The 18,260-nt window shown below is 43.3% G+C and overlaps 1 protein-coding gene across 2 annotated transcripts in view; it reads left to right on the forward strand.

Annotated features, from left to right (window-relative positions):
* arhgef2 (rho/rac guanine nucleotide exchange factor (GEF) 2) overlaps positions 1-18,260 on the forward strand; it is a 35,045-nt gene that overhangs the window by 9,784 nt on the left and 7,001 nt on the right. For both annotated transcript variants that reach the window (XM_049583873.1, XM_049583874.1), the window contains exons 2-18: positions 1,289-1,451; positions 6,622-6,689; positions 6,916-6,979; positions 7,166-7,298; positions 7,933-8,036; positions 8,667-8,810; positions 8,931-9,181; positions 9,856-9,981; positions 10,871-10,988; positions 11,713-11,961; positions 12,071-12,147; positions 12,788-12,960; positions 13,127-13,194; positions 14,405-14,644; positions 14,721-14,798; positions 16,276-16,319; positions 16,692-16,733. In XM_049583873.1, coding sequence (XP_049439830.1) covers positions 1,289-1,451; positions 6,622-6,689; positions 6,916-6,979; positions 7,166-7,298; positions 7,933-8,036; positions 8,667-8,810; positions 8,931-9,181; positions 9,856-9,981; positions 10,871-10,988; positions 11,713-11,961; positions 12,071-12,147; positions 12,788-12,960; positions 13,127-13,194; positions 14,405-14,644; positions 14,721-14,798; positions 16,276-16,319; positions 16,692-16,733 — 2,142 coding nt within the window. The remainder of the gene's footprint in view (positions 1-1,288; positions 1,452-6,621; positions 6,690-6,915; positions 6,980-7,165; positions 7,299-7,932; positions 8,037-8,666; positions 8,811-8,930; positions 9,182-9,855; positions 9,982-10,870; positions 10,989-11,712; positions 11,962-12,070; positions 12,148-12,787; positions 12,961-13,126; positions 13,195-14,404; positions 14,645-14,720; positions 14,799-16,275; positions 16,320-16,691; positions 16,734-18,260) is intronic.

Genomic DNA, 18,260 nt, shown 5'->3' on the forward strand with positions numbered 1-18,260 from the left:
AGTCAGTTTACACCTCCAGCCAGTAGTCCGTTGTTGGCCCATAGTTGGTTCTCTGTTGGTCTGTGGTTAGTCTTTCATTGGCTTGTAGTTGTTCCTGTCTCAGCCTCTGGTCGGTCTTTTTTTGGCCCATAGTTGGTCTTTTGTTGACTTGTGGTTGGTCCTTTGTTGGCCTGTGGTTGGTCTTTTGTCGGCTTGTAGTTGTTTCTGTCTTGGCCTCTGGTCTGCCCTTTTTTTGGCTTGTGGTCGGTCTTTTGTTGGCCTGTGGTCGGTCTTTTGTCGGCTTGTAGTTGTTTCTGTCTTGGCCTCTGGTCGGTCTTTTTTTGGCCTGTAGTTGGTCCTTTGTTGGCCCATAGTTGGTCCTTTGTTGACTTGTGGTTGGTCCCTTTGTTGGCCTGTGGTCGGTTTTTCGATGGCTTGAAGTTGGTCCTTTGTTGGCCTGTGGTCGGTCTTTCATTGGCTTGTAGTTGGTCCCTTTGTTGGCCTGTGGTCGGTCTTTCATTGGCTTGTAGTTGGTCCCTTTGTTGGCCTGTGGTCGGTCTTTCATTGGCTTGTGGTTGGTCCTTTGTTGGCCTGTGGTCAATCTTTTGTCCGCTTGTCATCTGTCCTCAGAATAAAAAGGTTTTTAGATTATAACTTTTATTTGAATCATATCTGATATTTGATTTTACTTTGATCCTTAAACGTGATTGGTCAGTGCTCACAACAAAGTATTTTACTGAGAAACGCGTTTGTTAAAGCTGCTTAAAGTTTCCTTGTTGAGAATTAAACCAGCTGATTGGTTGTTTTCAGGTTGTCTCTCTTGACTTTTCACACAAAATGAAACCTTTCTCAACTTTCCCATGATGCCCTGCTGCTTTCTGCAGGTTCAATTCACAGTGAATAAACTCCTGTAGTGCCTCCAGTGTTCGAGACCAACAGGATCAGGATACCCCCCCCCTTTCCTCCCCGCAGTAGACAGTAGACAGGAGGTCTCCAGGTATTAGACTGCCCCCTCCTCCCCCCTCTGTTCAGTTCTTTGTTCTCTGCTCTGTGTTTCTATACAGAGATACAACACGGCTGAAACTGATCTACATCATTCATTCGTTCATTCAATCACTCACTCACACAGGACCCCTGTGTCTGATTTACTGAACCTGTGGTCACATGACACTTAGATTAACCCGAGTGTGTAAATGAATGAAGTGAAACAAAGTGACATCAGTGATCAAATAAATCAATAAAACTAACTGATCGATCAGAGTCATAGAATCAATAACATGTCTGTCTGTCTGTCTGTCTGTCTGTTCAGAATAAGGAGAAGGCGCGCCTGAAGGAGCGGGAGAAGGAGGCGCGAGAAAGGGAGGCCAGGTCCAGCAACGGTCACCTGTTCACCTCCCTGACGGTGTCCTCCACCACCCTGTGCTCCTCCTGCAACAGGAGCATCACGGCCAAGGAGGCGCTCAGCTGCCCAGGTAACATGCACTATATATACTACGGATGTATACTGTATGTTTACTTACATACATGTACTGCTTACTCACACACACACACACACACACATAGTATATACATAAACATATAACACAGAGTAAATACATACACACAACTGTTCATACAAAATATAACAACATACAAAATATACAGAAACACAACTCATCCCTGTGTGTGTGTGTGTGTGTGTGTGTGTGTGTGTGTGTGTGTGTGTGTGTGTGTGTGACAGATGGTGTGTTAATCCTCCTCCTTCACAATGAACAGATGTACTTCTTCAGATTAACACACACACATTTCAGTGTGTGACCATGTCTGTTGTTCTGCTCTGTGATTGGCTGCTGGGGATGAACCCTGAGAACTGGGTCGAGGGGACACATGTGTGTGCGTGTGTATATGAGTGTGTTTAATGTGTGTGTCTCGGTTTAGTTTATGTATGTGTGTGATCAGTGTGTGTGTGTGTATGTGTGTTGTTAGTTTATGTGTGTTTGTGTTCAATGTGAGTTTAGTTCATGTGTTTGTTTAGTGTGTGTTTTTATTGTATGTGACTTTAATGTGTGTGTATTCAGTGTGTGTTTGTGTGTTTAGTGTGTGTGTGCTTAATTTGTGTGTGTGTGTGTGTGTGTGTGTGTGTGTGTGTGTATGTTTAGCTTCATTAATTGATAACTCCTGAGCGGTCTGATAATTGTCTTTATATAAATCTGTGACAGACGGAGGAGACGTGAACACATGTTTATCGTCAGTAAATATGATGATGGACCTTATTAATGTTTGCTGTTCCAGAGACACTTGCGTTTATATCACCTGAGGGAAAACTCCTGTAAAGACTTTATAAGTCACAACCTGTTCGTACTGTACTTCTACTTTAAAGTATTTAATACTGATGATCTTTATCCACCAAAATTAGTGCGTGTACACAGGTTTTTTTAAAGCAGGAAAACCTGTTAAAAAAAGGCGATAGACTCTGTTAGAAGACTAGAGTCGTGTCCACAGCTGTGCAGGAGACGAGTCTGCCTTTCTGTTTTGTTTCTTTTTTCTGGTGTGTCATGTTCAGCGTTACGGATGTGCCAGAAAAAGGGTAGTAAACAGAAGGAAGCAGCACAGCGACCAGTGAAAATGTTAAGGTGCTTTCACCTCGCAGCGTGGTTACCGTGCTGACAACCGCCTGTGTGCAAGAGTGCTTTTAAAAGCTGCTGCTGCTGCTGCTATGGTGCACAGCTGTGATGACAGGCAGCTGCTTCGTTGAACACTGGCAGGAGTGTGAGCTAGCTTGTAGCTACATACTGTAGTAACACAACAGAAACCACTGACACCACCAAATATTTCCAAATTTGGACAATACATCATCTGAAGTTTGGTGGAAATGTTTCACAGGCCCACGTAAGAGCGGTATGAACAGTGGTTACATGAACCTCAAAACCAGAAACAACTCAGCCCTGAGCAGCGTGACCGTCCTCTACTGACCAATCAGACTGCAGCTCCACCTTTTAGTACCAGATCTGTGTGCTAGGTACCCCAACAGAGGGAGGACCAAACATGGGGACTTTACAGAACGGTTCCATTGGTACCATCCACAACTTTTCACAGTGGAAACAGAAATAAGCGTACTGAACTGAACTGCTCAGTGGAAACGGGGCTTTGCATCACTCATGGTTCCTCTTGTGCTGGGAGAGTACCTACTCTGTAATAGGAGCTAAAAATATCCCCCTAAAATGACATTCTAAAAACTGTGATCATTCCTGCTGCTTATAGTGGGGACACAACACAAAGGGGCGCTTCTCAAAACTATGACAAAGTTCCTACGATCTAAAAAAAAAACCTATTACTGTGATGTCAGCAACTAAAACGAAGACCGTGTGAATTAATAGCGTCGCCCACTAAAGATGTTGTTTCAGATCAACACCGTGTACACGTCACTCAGAGATGTGATCATGTTTGATGTGAGTGGACCGACCCACATTACAGGAACATGAAGCAGCAGCATGTTAAATACCAGCGATTAATGAGCTGCTGCTGATAAAATCCTTATACTATAATCAGCAGGTTTCACTTAATGTGAACCAGACGTTACTGAGAACGTTTCCAACTGGATTTATGGAAAGAAACAAAAACAACCACAAACACTTTACACACAGACACACCCAACATGTGTGTGTGTTTCAGTCTGCAGACTATTTTTACCTCCTCTTCTCCCAGTTAGGTTTTTTTCAGCAGGAATGTGGACTGAGATTTTTTGAGGTTTTAAAGGCAGGGCTCCAGACTAACTTTTCCACTGGTAACACTGGTGCTTACAACTTTCCTTTTTCTTTATTTTATGTGAAAGGGATGATGCAATTTTACATCCAGTACAGAGTATGAGACTGATGTGTTGCACAGAGAGTTTATAGCTACTGCTAATTTTAAATTCTTGTCCCTAGTATGGCCTTTACACGTAGACCCACAATGTTATTAAATATGTCCAGTTTTAAACATCATAAAACCACAATAGCCTTAAAACATGGAAGGCACAGTAAAATACATGAACCACAGTACATCCCAACATATACCACAAGTTGGTCGCCCCAGTACATGATTTGCTTTCACCCTTATTTTTTTATTTTATTTTTAATTGGATAACCAAAATAAATAAATAGATATTTGAATACTTAGCTACTTTGGCTCTGATGGCCCCGCCTCTCTCTGTCTGCAGTCACCACTCTGTAGCCTCGCTCAGTGTCCCGCCGACAGCACCATCTGATTGGCTACACGTCATAAATAAGAGCCTATCAATGCTGAAGGCTGCCGTGCCACAGATGGGCAAAGACGAATGCAGACTGGAGCTGCTCTGATACTGAACCATAAATCCAAACTTAACATAAGAAAAATCAAACTTTCTGTTGCTGCCTTTACATAGGTTAGATGCACAGTAAATTACTTCTCTGGTTAGCATGAGCTAGCACATCAGCAGTGGCTAACATCCAACACCAAGCCAGTAAATGATCCCAACAAACACTGACGCAGAAACAACTCGACTCTGTCGTTAAACCTGTTAGTAACTGCAAGGTAACGTTAGTCATGTGATGCTAACAGTTAGCCCTGTCAATGTGTACGTGTGTTTGTATTTGTAAGTGTGTGCAGGTGGACTCTGACAAACTGTCACAGCACGAAGCTCCTGCAGCAGCAGTTTCATGTCTCATGATTAAAAAAAAAGTGGCAGTGTTAGAGGTGCTGAGTGAAGCTTTACACTGCACAAAGTTCTACAATGAAATACATTTTTTTGTCAATTCATGTTAACATGTGGGAGGTCGGGCAGTGGTCATACGTTGAACCAATGCTGATGTCCAAATCGAGTACTCGAGTACTCATGCCTGTCTGTAGTTCCGTCTGGATGATGCGCTCACATGAATGCGACCAAGTGAAATTTTAACTCACACATTGTAAAGCCCTGTGAGGCAAATTGTGATTTGTGATATTGGGCTGTATAAATAAAACTGATTGATTGATTGACACTCACAAAACATGCTCGCAACCATGTTGGTCGCAGACTCGAGCCCTGAAAGGTCCTTGAGGAAGTTCTTTGGGCTCATGGAAAAGGTTTTGGGGATCCTTGCAGAGCTTTAAGGGTCATTGAAGAGGTTCTAGGTTTTCTAATGGAGGTTCAGGAGCTGAGTCCACACACAGTGATCCGTCTGCAGACTCATACTCACTTCATTTAATGAAACAGCCGCCAGTAACGTTAGCTAACGTAATGTTAACTTGCTAACTTACCAGGATAAGTCGACTACACACGCAGCTACTGTAGCTAACGTTATGTGACGAATTTAATCATGGATAAGCCTAACGCTGTTATCTGTTGTCAAACAGTGATACTAAAAATAACTTAATGAGCGTCTTAAATGCTGTTGTAACATCATAACATTACCGTATGTATTATTGGAGGCTGGCAGCGGTGGGTCTCGTCTATTTTCTCATCTACTTATTCTTCTGTTTAAGTGTAAGTGGCACCTGGTGGTTAAGTGGCATATGTGCCCCCCTCTCCTGGCGTTTGCATGATTTAATCATATCGAACATTGCTCAGCCCTAAGTTGAATGTTTTGTGGCAGGATTTTTTTTTCTTGGCACGTTTCATGGAATTAGTTTTTGTAATTTGTAATTTTGTTGCATGGCTTTTTGTTGTGGCAGGACATTTTATGGTTAACTGTTTCATGACAGGACTTTTTGTGATTTATAGTTTTGTTTGATGACTTTTTTGTTGTTGAATGTTTTGTGGCAAGACTTTTTGTAGTTGAATGTTTTCTGGCAGAACATTTTATCCTGGCATATTTTGTGGCAGGACTTTTTGTAGTTGAATGTTTTGTGGCAGGACTTTTTGTAGTTGAATGTTTCATGGAATGACTTTTTGTCATTTATAGTTTGTTTCATGACTTTTTGTAAGTTGAATGCTTTGTTTGATGACTTTTTATCCTGGCATATTTTGTGGCAGGACTTTTTTGTAGTTTAATGTGTTGTGGCAGGACCTTTTTTCTTAGCATTTTTTCATGGTTGGACTTCTTGCAATTTATAGTTTGTTGCAGGACTGTTTTGTAGTTGAATGTTTTGTTGCAGGACTTTTTGTGGTTGAATGTGCAGCTGCAGAATAATTTGCAGTGTAAAGATTTTTGGCCGTAACAGGCCCAAGTCTTTGTAAAAGCTTTTATGATAGGATGATTTCTTAAAAGATTTTTTTTTGGCTGCATTTTTTTTGTGGTTACATGTTTTGCAGCAGAATGTTTTGGTGATTGTGAGCTGCTCACTCTTCACAAAGATTGAGAAAAATACCAGCGTACAGTTAAATGTTAAATGTCACAGCAGGCGAGCGTGGAGGCTGATTGTTAACACATGTCCTGAATGAACCAATCACTTCACTGCGTTCAGAGGTTCACACAAACTGAACTCCCTGATGTTTTATATCAGGATCCAATCAGCTCAGTTTATCAACACAATGTTTTGTTTCTACATGTATGTAATATGATATGAATACAGACTGTTGCACAGCTGACTTATTGATCTGATTATTTATATAGAAACAGTATCATAACAACAGATAACCTGATCAGTACATCTCAGTACCACTGGATTAAACAAATATGCAATATGAGTAACATTTTTCTGTCTGTCTGTCTGTCTGTCTCTCAGCCTGCAATGTCACCATCCATAACCGCTGCAGAGACAGTCTGGCCAGCTGTGCCAAGATGAAACAAAAGGTAAGACCTGTCTAATTTATTCTTAAAGCACTTTTTAAATCAGATGTTACAAAGTGCCTCATAACACAATAAAAACAGATAAATGAAGCAAGTGTAAAAACAATGAGGTAACTGTAAAATAATAAAGTGGTGAAAGAAGGTGATAAAAAACAAACATATATAATAACATAACATATTTCTTTACTGTTTACTTGTCTGACTGCCTGTCTGTCTCTCTCTTTAATAGCAACAGAAGCTGGCGTTGGCGAGAAACAATTCAGCTCTGCAGAATGTCGCCATGCGAACAAAAAGTGAGTCAATCTGTCTGTCTATCTGTCTGTCTGTCTGTCTGTCTGTTTCAGTATCAGCCAGAGTCCTCATCAAATATCAGTTTCTTTTTTAAAGGTGATGACGAAGAACTTTTTATCTTGCCTTCTGTTTCAGTTCTCTTCAGGAGTTTCATCATGTGTTTTACTTCTTTTTTTCTGTCTCTTCAGCTCCGATGATGAAGGAGCGTCCGAGCTCGGCCATCTATCCCTCAGACAGCCTTCGTCAGTCACTGCTCGGGTCCAGAAGGGTCCGCTCCGGCCTCTCACTTGCCAAGAGTGTCTCCACCAATAACCTTGCAGGGTGAGAGTGAACAGCCACCTGATTGGATGTTGAATATAAAATACAGTATGTTTTCACCAAAGGGCAGTCCCCTCACTCTGACATGTCTCCAATTTGTGCACGTATAGGTCCTGTTTGTGCATGTGTGTGTCTTTCGGACCTGTGTGTAATTGACAAGCAAGAGTGAAAACATTGAATTTCTCCTCAGGGGGATTAATAAAGGAAATAAACTTAAACTTAAACTTATATATATCTCTTATCTCAGTGCCAAACACTGCATGGTGGTGCAGTGTTTGGCATTGTTGTGGGGGGGTTGAACCCCAGGGTGGGGGGGCCCTTCTGTGTGGAGTCTGCATGTTCTCCCTGTGTCAGCGTGGGTTTCCTCCAGGTGCTCCAGCTTCCTCCCACAGTCCAAAGACATGCAGGTTAACTGGTGACTCTAAATTGTCCGTAGGTGTGAATGTGAGTGTGAATGGTTGTCTGTCTCTATGTGTCAGCCCTGTGATAGTCTGGTGACCTGTCCAGGGTGAACCCTGCCTCTCGCCCAATGTCAGCTGGGAAATGCTCCAGCCCCCACATGACCTCCAGCAAGATGAGCAGTTACAAAAAATGAATTAATTAATTTATATATATCTCTCACCTGTCTGTCTCTCAGTGTGACTGAGGACTCTATAGGTCTCAGGAGGATTCTGTCTCAGTCTACTGAGTCGTTGAACTTCAGGAGCAGGACCTTGTCCATGGAGTCTCTGACTGATGACGGTGGGTTGTTTTTTATCACCTCTTTATAATCATTTAAAGGTCCAGTGTGTGGGATTTAGTGGTACTAGTAGTGAGGTTGCAGAACTTCTCCTATGTGCCAAGCGTGCAGGAGAACTACGGCGTCCGACATGAAAACACAAAAAAGCAAATGGGCCTGTCTAGAGCCAGAGTTTAAACTGTCCATGCTGGATGACTGAAGGACACCATGGTGGACTCTGTAGAAGAGGACCCGCTCCGTATGTAGACATAAACGACTCATTGTAAGGTAACAAAGCACAACAATTCTTTTTTTCAGGGGATTATAAACTAATTAAAACACAGTCATGAATATTTCATACCATTTCTGCAAATAGGTGCCCCTGAATCTACACACTGGACCTTTATTCTCTCCCTATTATCATTATTATTACTGTTTATATCATCAGAGAACATTTGATCACAGGATCAGTTAAATATTAATTTGATATGGTCTCTATTTTTGTAACACGCTCCTCGCAGCACCAGCAGGAGCTGCAGGCTGGTAACACCAGACACCAGCTGACAGGATTCATAATGAAGCTCTTCAATTAGAAAACAATCAACGACATTAAAGTCATATTTGAATGTTGTGTTATGTGTGCTGTGCTGTAGGTGAGTGGTGGTGGAGCTCCCTGCTGGAGGAGCTGCAGGTGGAGGGCAGCTGTGTTCAGGCCGACAGCTGGAGTCTCGTTGTGGAACCAAACTTCTTGCAGACGCTTCATAAAGACCTCATAAAGAAACAAGACGTTATCTACGGTATGTTTATCTCATATATCTATATTTATATCAGTATGTATGTATCTATAAATCTGTGGTTGTATATGTTTCTGCCGCCATGACGACTGCATCAGAATAAACCAGCGCCTTTTCCCTCAGAGTTGATCCAGACAGAGTTCCACCACGTGCGGACGTTGCGGATCATGGAGGGGGTGTTCCGGCGGGGGATGCAGGAGGAGGTGATGCTGGAGGCGGGCGTGGTTCACACCATCTTCCCCTGCCTGGACCAACTGCTGGAGTGGCACTCAAGCTTCCTGTCGGAGCTGCTCAACAGGAGGAAGGAGGGTCTGATGGAGGGTAGCTCAACCAACTTCACTGTCCGCAACATCGGTGACCTGCTGCTCAGACAGGTATGGCAGCTCTGGTGACTCACAGAGGGCGCAGACAGGTTGTTATCAGGGTCGTCAGGTTGTCACCAAGGTCAGAGGTTAAAGAGCAACCTCGGATTTTTATATTTACATCACTGTGAGAACAGAGAGACTTTGTGTTCATCTGTTGTTACAAAGAACAAAGAAGTTCATCATCTTTTAAAACAGGCCAAAGTAGTGAAACACCTCCACCTGCTGGACACTTTTGGTCATTACAGTTACTGTGAACTGGGACCTGACAAGTTTCTCAGGTGCTTTAACACACGGGTAGGCAACATTTATTAAGAGCCTTTTTAAGAAAATATTTTACGAAAGTTGGAAAAACAGCAGCACCTAATGCATTACGTTTAAGTGGTTAAAACTTAAATTTACCTTCAGTAAAACTGCAGAAGTAATATCAACTAAATCCACTTAAAATATCATCAATATATTTATTCTGATCATTGGCTCCTTAATATTTATCACAGATACTTTTGACAGCTCTGTGTATTTTGAGTCTATAACAATACTTCATATTTAACAAGCTGATCATGTTTCAATATTTATCTTATTGTAATATTTACCGTAGTCCCTCTAAAATATAGTACAAGTATATAAAGTGTAAAGTTGCAGAATATAATGTTGAGTTCTGTGTGTGTGTGTGTGTGTGTGTGTAGTTTTCAGGTCAGTGTGCGGACGACATGAAGAAAATTTACGCTGAGTTCTGCAGTCGACACCCCAAAGCTGTGAAACTCTACAAAGAAGTTTTAACTCGAGACCGAAGACTGCAGCAGTTTATCAGGGTGAGAATCAGAACCAGGACCAGGATCTGAGACTGGACCCGGTGTAGACTGCTTTAGACCTCTGTGATTTTAGACCTTCAGTCAGGTTTGACTGGACTCAAGCCTCAATAATGATGGCTACAATCCACGTTGGCGAGTTCCTGGCGTTGTGCATGCTGGCACACTTGGACAATTAATGGAACCGAGCCATCGTTAATACTTTAAGTTTTACAAGTTCTTGTCCTACGGTGACACGTCAAAATGTCTGCTGTGAAACAGGTCTGTTAGTGGTGGCTGTGGCCCAGGTGGAAGAGCGGGTTGTCCCGCAATTGGTAGATGGTCAGTTCTATCCCCCGGCTCCTTCAGTCCACATGTTGAATTTTTAGAGACAGGGTTAGGAGCTCAGACCTCCAGAGGGAGCTCGGAGTAGAGCTGCTGCTCCTTCACATCGAAAGGGGTCAGTTGAGGTGGTTCAGGCATCTGACTAGGATTCCTCCTGGGCACCTCCTGTTAGAGGTGTTCCAGGCACATCCAAATGGTAGGAGGCCCCGGGGCAGACCCAGAACACACATATCTCATCTGGCCTGGGAACGCCTCGGGGTCCCCCAGGAGGAGCTGGAAAGCGTTGCTGGGAAGAGGGACGTCTAGAATACTTATCCCAGCCTGCTGCTGCTGCAACCCGGCTTTGGATAAGTGGTTGAAAATAGATGAATGGATCAGACCTAGTTTACCCATCATGTTTATTATAGTTCAGACTAGTTCAGCTTTTTAAGTCCAAGTCAGGGTTTGCTGGGTTTGCTCCTGTATAGAAAGAATTTAGACCAAAAATGAAACCTGGTTTAATCTGGTTGAACATGGTGTTTCCGTGTTGATGTTTACTCTCTGTTTCTCTCCATCCCATAATGCTCAGCGTGCCTGTCGTGGTCCTCTGCTGCGTCGCCATGGTGTCCAGGAGTGCATCCTGCTGGTGACACAGCGACTCACCAAGTACCCCGTCCTCATCCAACGAATCCTCGACTACACCAAAGGTACCCTACAACCTCTGACACTGAAGGCCTTTGTTCACCAAGTCTGTGTTTTTCATATATATTTTTTAAATCCATCACATGCTAAAAAAAATTTGCACTGAAACCTTGCACAGTCCGAATGTCCGAATTTTGATTTTTTAGCTTGTCATCGTCTCGTTTTCGTCATGGAAAATTAGGTCGTGAAATTAACACTGCTGGAGTTATCTTCCAGGCTGTCACCACTCACTGCTGGTGTCTTGCATTTGGCACCGCAGCTACCTGAGTTATGAAGTGATGCTGTGCAGCTATTGAATTGCACTTTGCTGTAAGCGGCATCATTGCTGTTGTGCATTTCTGGATAGGCTAACGTTACCTTCTCTTTGTCCTGGAAGATTCAAAAACAGACATTGCTTACATATATTTCCACTTCTTCTTTTAGCTGCTCACTCTTCTTTTAGCTGCTCCTCTGTCTTGTTGCACATGTATGTGTCCCGCCAAATTTTCTGCACTGCTTCTAACTATTTTGACAGATGCGAAAAACGCAGAAAATCAAACCTGTTTCAAAACCGTTAATGTCGGACGAAAGTTTCAAAGTTGGTGTGCAAAAGTGATTGACACAACATGAGGTTGGATTTATTTTGACAACAAATACAGACCTGGTGTGCGAAGGCCTTTAGTAGTCTGACCCTTAATAGCCTCTGTCCCCTGACCTCTGATGTCACCATGTCCCTGTGACCTATTGCAGGCAATGAAGAGGAAGCGCAGGCGTTGAGCAAGGCACTGCAGCTCCTGAAGGAGCTCATTAGCTCGGTGGACCAGGAGGTGCTGGAGCTGGACCGGACCAGGAGGCTGCAGGAGATCCAGGCACGTCTGGACCCCCGGGCTCAGGCGGAGGTCCAGGGAGGAGGAGTGTTCAGAGGAGGAGAGCTGCAGAGGAGGAGGCTCCTTCACGAGGGGATGCTCCTCTGGAAGGTCCAGGGCTCCAGGATGAAAGGTAGAGGAGTCTGATGCTGTATCACCTGTTCACCTGCTGTGTGATGTCACACCTAGATATGTGGGTGGAGCTTACACCTGCTGACGAGCTTCTGTATGTTTGTCTCCAGATGTTCAGGTCCTGCTGATGTCAGACATCTTGGTTTTCCTTCAGGAGAAAGATCAGAAGTTCACTTTCGCCTCACTGGTGAGTCGCACTTGCACCTCCTCATGCTCTCTCCGTACATCCGTCTTTCAACCGTTCACCACTTATTTAGGTTCAGAACATCGTAGCAGAAGGAGGAGAAAGTAGCCCGACATCTCCTCCAGGTCCTTTTTGAGGATTTCAAGGTGTTCACAGGTCGGACGGGATTATATAATCCCTTCATCATTTAGGATTCAAGAGGTGCAAACAGTCTGGGCGAAGCTCTGCCTCCGCAATCTCCGCACGTGGAAGCTCTGCCTCCTCTTGAGACGACTCAAGAGGAGGCAGAGTTTCCTCTTGAGACGACTCAAGAGGAAGCTCTGCCTCTTCTTGAGTCGTCTCACAGTTAGTCAAATTCCCCAAATTCCTCCCACAGGAGCTGCGGCCCTTCTGGCCTCCTCACACCTGTCTATTGCTTCTGGAGTCCCCTGGGCCAACTAAGCCTGGATTACTTCAATGACTGCCGGTGTCCACTGGCAGGTTCTTTGCTTGCCGCCATGTCAGATACTGATGATCTTTTAGGCAAACCTTAGAGAAGCTCATGAACCACTCCATGATCCCAGCCTCTGTCTGTTCACCTTTCTGTTTGCATGTCTGTTAACCTGACAATAAACCTTTCTCTCCACCTGTCTCTCTGTCTCAGGACAAGTCTCCAGTGGTCTCTCTGAATAACCTGATCGTCAGAGACATAGCCAACCAGGAGAGAGGGATGTACCTGATCAGTGCCACCACCCCTCCAGAGATGTACGAGCTGCACGCTTCATCCAAAGACAACCGCAGGACCTGGATGAGCCGCATCCAGCAAGCTGCTGTCAGGTTAGTGCTGCAGTACTACGGAGTACTACAGAGTGTGGTGAGGTACCTAAGTAAAACTGAGTTCTGAGTCATTCTGTGTGGTGCAGTATGTAGGTACTGTATGTAGTACAGTGTAGTTCAGGGTGTAGTAATCATTACTTCACAGTACCGTGTGTTTTGTCTGCAGCTGTCCGTCCAGAGACGAGTTCCCTCTCATCGAGACTGAAGACAAAGCTTTACTGCGCAGACTGAGAGGTACAGCACCTCCTCCTCATTCATAACCTCCTCCCTCTTTACTTCCTATTTCTTCTCCTCATTCACCTCCTCCATATTCAGCTCAAAACATACATGGCACTGCAGTACATCATATGATAAATGTTGGGTGCACCAATAGAAAACATCACATCAAGAGAAGACCACACACAGCGCGGGGCAACAAAATGCCGTGTTTTTTTTTTTTTAGCTTTATATATTAATATATAATGACGAGATTGTGGGACATTGTGACAGAGAAGAAGAGCAGCTATGTGAGCAGAAAAGAAGAGCTGCTACAGGGGCAGAGAAGAAGAGCTGCTATGGGAGCAGAGAAGAAGAGCTGCTATGGGTGCAGAAAAGAAGAGCTGCTATGGAAACAGAGAAGAAGAAGAGCTGCTATGGGTGCAGAGAAGAAGAGCTGCTATGGGAGCAGAGAAGAAGAGCTGCTATGGGTGCAGAAAAGAAGAGCTGCTATGGAAACAGAGAAGAAGAAGAGCTGCTATGGGAGCAGAGAAGAAGAGCTGCTATGGGAGCAGAGAAGAAGAGCTGCTATGGGAGCAGAGAAGAAGAGCTACTATGGGAGCAGAGAAGAAGAGCTGCTATGGAAACAGAGAAGAAGAAGAGCTGCTATGGGTGCAGAGAAGAAGAGCTGCTATGGGAGCAGAGAAGAAGAGCTGCTATGGAAACAGAGAAGAAGAAGAGCTGCTATGGGAGCAGAGAAGAAGAGCTGCTATGGGTGCAGAAAAGAAGAGCTGCTATGGAAACAGAAGAAGAAGAGCTGCTATGGGAGCAAAGAAGAAGAGCTGCTATGGGAGCAGAGAAGAAGAGCTGCTATGGAAACAGAGAAGAAGAAGAGCTGCTATGGGAGCAGAGAAGAAGAGCTACTATGGGAGCAGAGAAGAAGAGCTGCTATGGGAGCAGAAAAGAAGAGCTGCAAGCTGCTACAGGAGCAGTAGGGAGTGAGTGGGGAAAAAATGTTTTTCAAGGGCAGCGAGACTGGAAATTGGACAGTGGCGTTAAGTTTTGTAGCGCATCTATGAGCTCTGGTGTACATCGTGCCAGTTTGGTGTTTGTACATAGAAAATAACACCTTCACCTGCTCCTTCACCTCCTGTTTAATGTCCTGTCACTTATATATAAAATAATAAAATCTATATCAGATCAAAGTTAACATTCTTTCCTCCTCCTCTCCTCTCCTCCTCCCGCCCAGCCGACATTCAACAGAAGGACAGGGAGATTTTGGAGCTGCTGCAGGAGAGAGTCACTCTGTTTTCTGACCTGGTGGAGGCGACTGGAAGAGGAGGAGGAGAAGAAGAAGAAGAAGAGGAAGGAAGTGAGAAGCTCAACACTTCCTCATCAACCACCACCTCCTCCACCAGGAACCTGTTCAGAGCCGACACTCCTCACGCTCCTCAGGCCGAGCCGCTCCTCAGCGCCTCCATCACTGAAGGTGAGTCTTTGTTTTCAGGTCTGATGCGACTAAAACAAATAAAAGTACCAAACTGAACCTGTTCTCTGTGTTTCAGTGGACAAACTGACCGAACTGCTGCTCAACTCCAGCATCACCAAATCCACCGTAACCAACGGCAACCAGGAGCTCAGCAGTGAGTCACTGTCAATACCTGTAACATGATGAAAGATGAAAGAAAACTAAATCTGGCTCAGCAGTATAAAACAGTTTTGTTTTCATTATCAGGTCCTCTATAGTTCATTTTTATTGATTAATTCTTTACTCGTTTTGTCTTTAAAACTGAAGACACAGTGAGAAATGTTTAGGGACTGTTCTTTACTTATCAGGGGTGACAGGGTGTGACTTTGTTTTTTTTTTTTTACCCTCCTTGAAGCTACGAATATTTTTCCTTGAGTCTCCCTGAGTGACTGAAAGTAAGAAGTTAAAATCCCGGAGTTGAAAAAAGACCTCAGTTTTTCACTCTTGTCGTGCACACTGGTTGGTTCATGCAAATGGTTTATTTTTGGCAAAATTTTAATGAGAAATGTAAAATAAAGTGATTTTGATGAAAGATCACTATTTTAAACTAAGATTTTCAAATGTGTTCAAGGACCATCGGAAATTTGAAAATCCAATGATAATTTCTTTTTTTCCCTACAGTTTCTGGCTGTGATGAACGATATAATTTTGCCTTTTTTTATTTAAATTTTTGCCTTAAAAGTCAAGTCAAACATGAAGGCATGTTTTCTTTAAAAAATAGGTGTTAAAAAAAATACAAAATACACCCATTTAAATTTGTATGTCCCTCCCCTAAGCCGAAATAGAAAACACAAGTCCCTCCCCAGAGCTTAAAAGTATTTGACATAAGATGTTACATGTTACAGCAGCTCAAATAGCACAGATAGAAAAGCAAGCAACAGAATGCTCAAAGAATAAAGATAAAATACAAAAAGATATATTTCAGAATTTGCACAAGGTAAGGGAAGTGCCTCCTGCCTAATGCATAAATAACGAACAGTCCCTTAAAGTCATTATTTCTCAGTGTCAGAGGTGATGTCTTCAGATGTCTTAATCTGTTTGACCAACAGTTCAAATCCCTAATACTTTCAGTTACTATAAAATAAAACTGAAAAGAACATTTTCACCTCACGTCATATGCCTGAATTTGACCACTCGACTGTAAGTCAATTTAATCGACACAGAGTTCTTTTCAGTTACACAGCGAATGACACCTTCTGTCCTCAGAGCCTCGATTCAGATAAAGCATAAAAAACAAACCTTCAGCAGGAAAAAAGGAAGGAAGCTCAGGAAGAGAAACAGAGGAGGAATCAGACAGGAAGTGAATGTCATGTGCACAGAATAACCAACAGTAAGATAACTGACTGACCATAACTATTAATTTCAGCTTCAGACTAATCAAACAACTGAAATATTAATGATGTGTCTGAACAGTGTCAGAAAACAGCAGCTGTGTTTCATGTGAAACACGTGAAAACTTCCCTTTTTTTTCCGTCTCTGTTTGAAAAGTTTGTTCAGCTCTGAATCTTTGTTGTTTGTGTAACCGTGAGCAACGGATGTGTTACTCACATGTGACGACACTGTCTGTCTTCATGTCTCTGTCTCTCTCTCAGATGGTGACTCAGGTTCTTTTGAGCTGAACAGCAGCTCCTCGAAGGTAAATCACTTCATCACCTTTAACCTCTGATCACAGAGGTTTGACCCAGATCAAAGCTGCAATTTAGACTTTATTTAAACTAAAAAATGTGACAGATCATCTGCAGGAACACAGAAACTAAAGGCCTGTTTAGTCTGTAAAGACTCCTCTTGATGAGGCGTGTGACTGAGTGTAAACACTGGAAGATTCTGATCAGCTCCTGAAAAAAGAAAAGTGAGATTGGACTGTTAAGTTTCCAGTCAGCCTGTGACCACCCATGTTAGAGTAAACTATCAAAATAAAAGCCTGGCTGGAAAAAGCACTGCAGGTTAGAACGATGTAAAGAAAAGTGAGAGTTTGTTGAAAATTTTCTGCCTGGTTTTTCTCTTTCAGGACAAAAACGGTAACCAGCTGCAAGAACGAACCCTAAAACAGGTAATAAACACTTCTTGTTTCCCGTCCAGCAGATGCATCTCTATTCCTTTATCTGATCGCTCTCACACCTTGATTCTCGTGTGACGAAATTCTAAGAAAATTCTTAGAATGATGAAGTTTTCTAAGAATTTCCACCCAAAGTTAGGACTAGATCTTACTTAGTCATAAAGCGTCTTCTCATGTAAAAAACTGTAAGGAGTGTGGATGAGAACTTGTAAGAGTTTCTTCAGCAGAGGAAAGAGAAAAAAACCACAGGAGAAATGTTCTCCAAACACCGGATGACAGCGAGTTAATGAAATGCTGCAGATTAGATGGTGCAGAGATCATGTTTGCGGTTGATCTCATGAGCGCTCACCAACAACACCAACACAGTCCCATGAGCAGAGTAATCACACAAACACTAAGAGCGCTATCACAGTCTCACATTGAGATACAGTTCACTTCATTTCTACTGGATGTCCTCAGCTAGCAGCTCACTAATAGATTAAGTACTGAAATTACTAACATGGTAAATAAACATATGAAACAAATGTCAGCATGTAGGCTGTAGTGTCAGTGTTACACCACAGAGAATGACAGAACGTTAGTGTAACACAGTATAGACAGAGAGAGAGTCAGTGTTTCACTGTGGGGAACAACAGAGTGCCGGTGTTACACCATAGGGAACATGAGAACTGTGTGACACACAGTAGAGAATGAGAGAGTGTTAAGGGAACAAGAGAGCATCAGTGTTACAACGTAGGGAACATTAGAGCGTCAGTGACACATCATAGAGAACGAGAGAGCATCGGTATTACACTGAAGGGAACAACAGAGCATCGGTCTTACACTGAAGGGAACAATAGAGCATCAGTGTTAGCTGTAGGGAACGTGAGAGCATCAGTGACACAGCAAAGAGAATGAGAGAGCATCGCTATTACACTATAGGGAACAACAGAGCGTCAGTATTACACTATAGGGAACAACAGAGCGTCAGTGTTATACTGTAGGGAACGACAGAGCATCAGTATTACACTATAGGGAACAACAGAGCGTTAGTGTTACGCTGTAGGGAACAACAGAGCGTCAGTGTTACGCTGCAGGGAACAACAGAGCGTCAGTGTTACGCTGCAGGGAACAACGGAGTGTCAGTGTTACATTGTACGGAACAACAGAGCATCAGTGTTACAACTTAGGGAACAACAGAGCGTCAGTGTTACAACGTAGGGAACATTAGAGCGTCAGTGACACATCATAGAGAACGAGAGAGCGTCGGTATTACACTGAAGGGAACAACAGAGCATCAGTGTTACACTGAAGGGAACAACAGAGCATCAATGTTACGCTGTAGGGAACGTAAGAGCATCAGTGACACAGCAAAGAGAATGAGAGAGCGTCGGTATTACACTATAGGGAACAACAGAGCATCAGTATTACACTATAGGGAACAACAGAGCGTCAGTGTTACACTGTAGGGAATGACAGAGCGTCAGTATTACACTATAGGGAACAACAGAGTGTCAGTGTTACACCGTAGGGAACAACAGA

The sequence above is a fragment of the Epinephelus fuscoguttatus genome, linkage group LG8 (assembly GCF_011397635.1).
Source record: "Epinephelus fuscoguttatus linkage group LG8, E.fuscoguttatus.final_Chr_v1".
Classification (NCBI taxonomy): Eukaryota; Metazoa; Chordata; class Actinopteri; order Perciformes; family Serranidae; genus Epinephelus; species Epinephelus fuscoguttatus.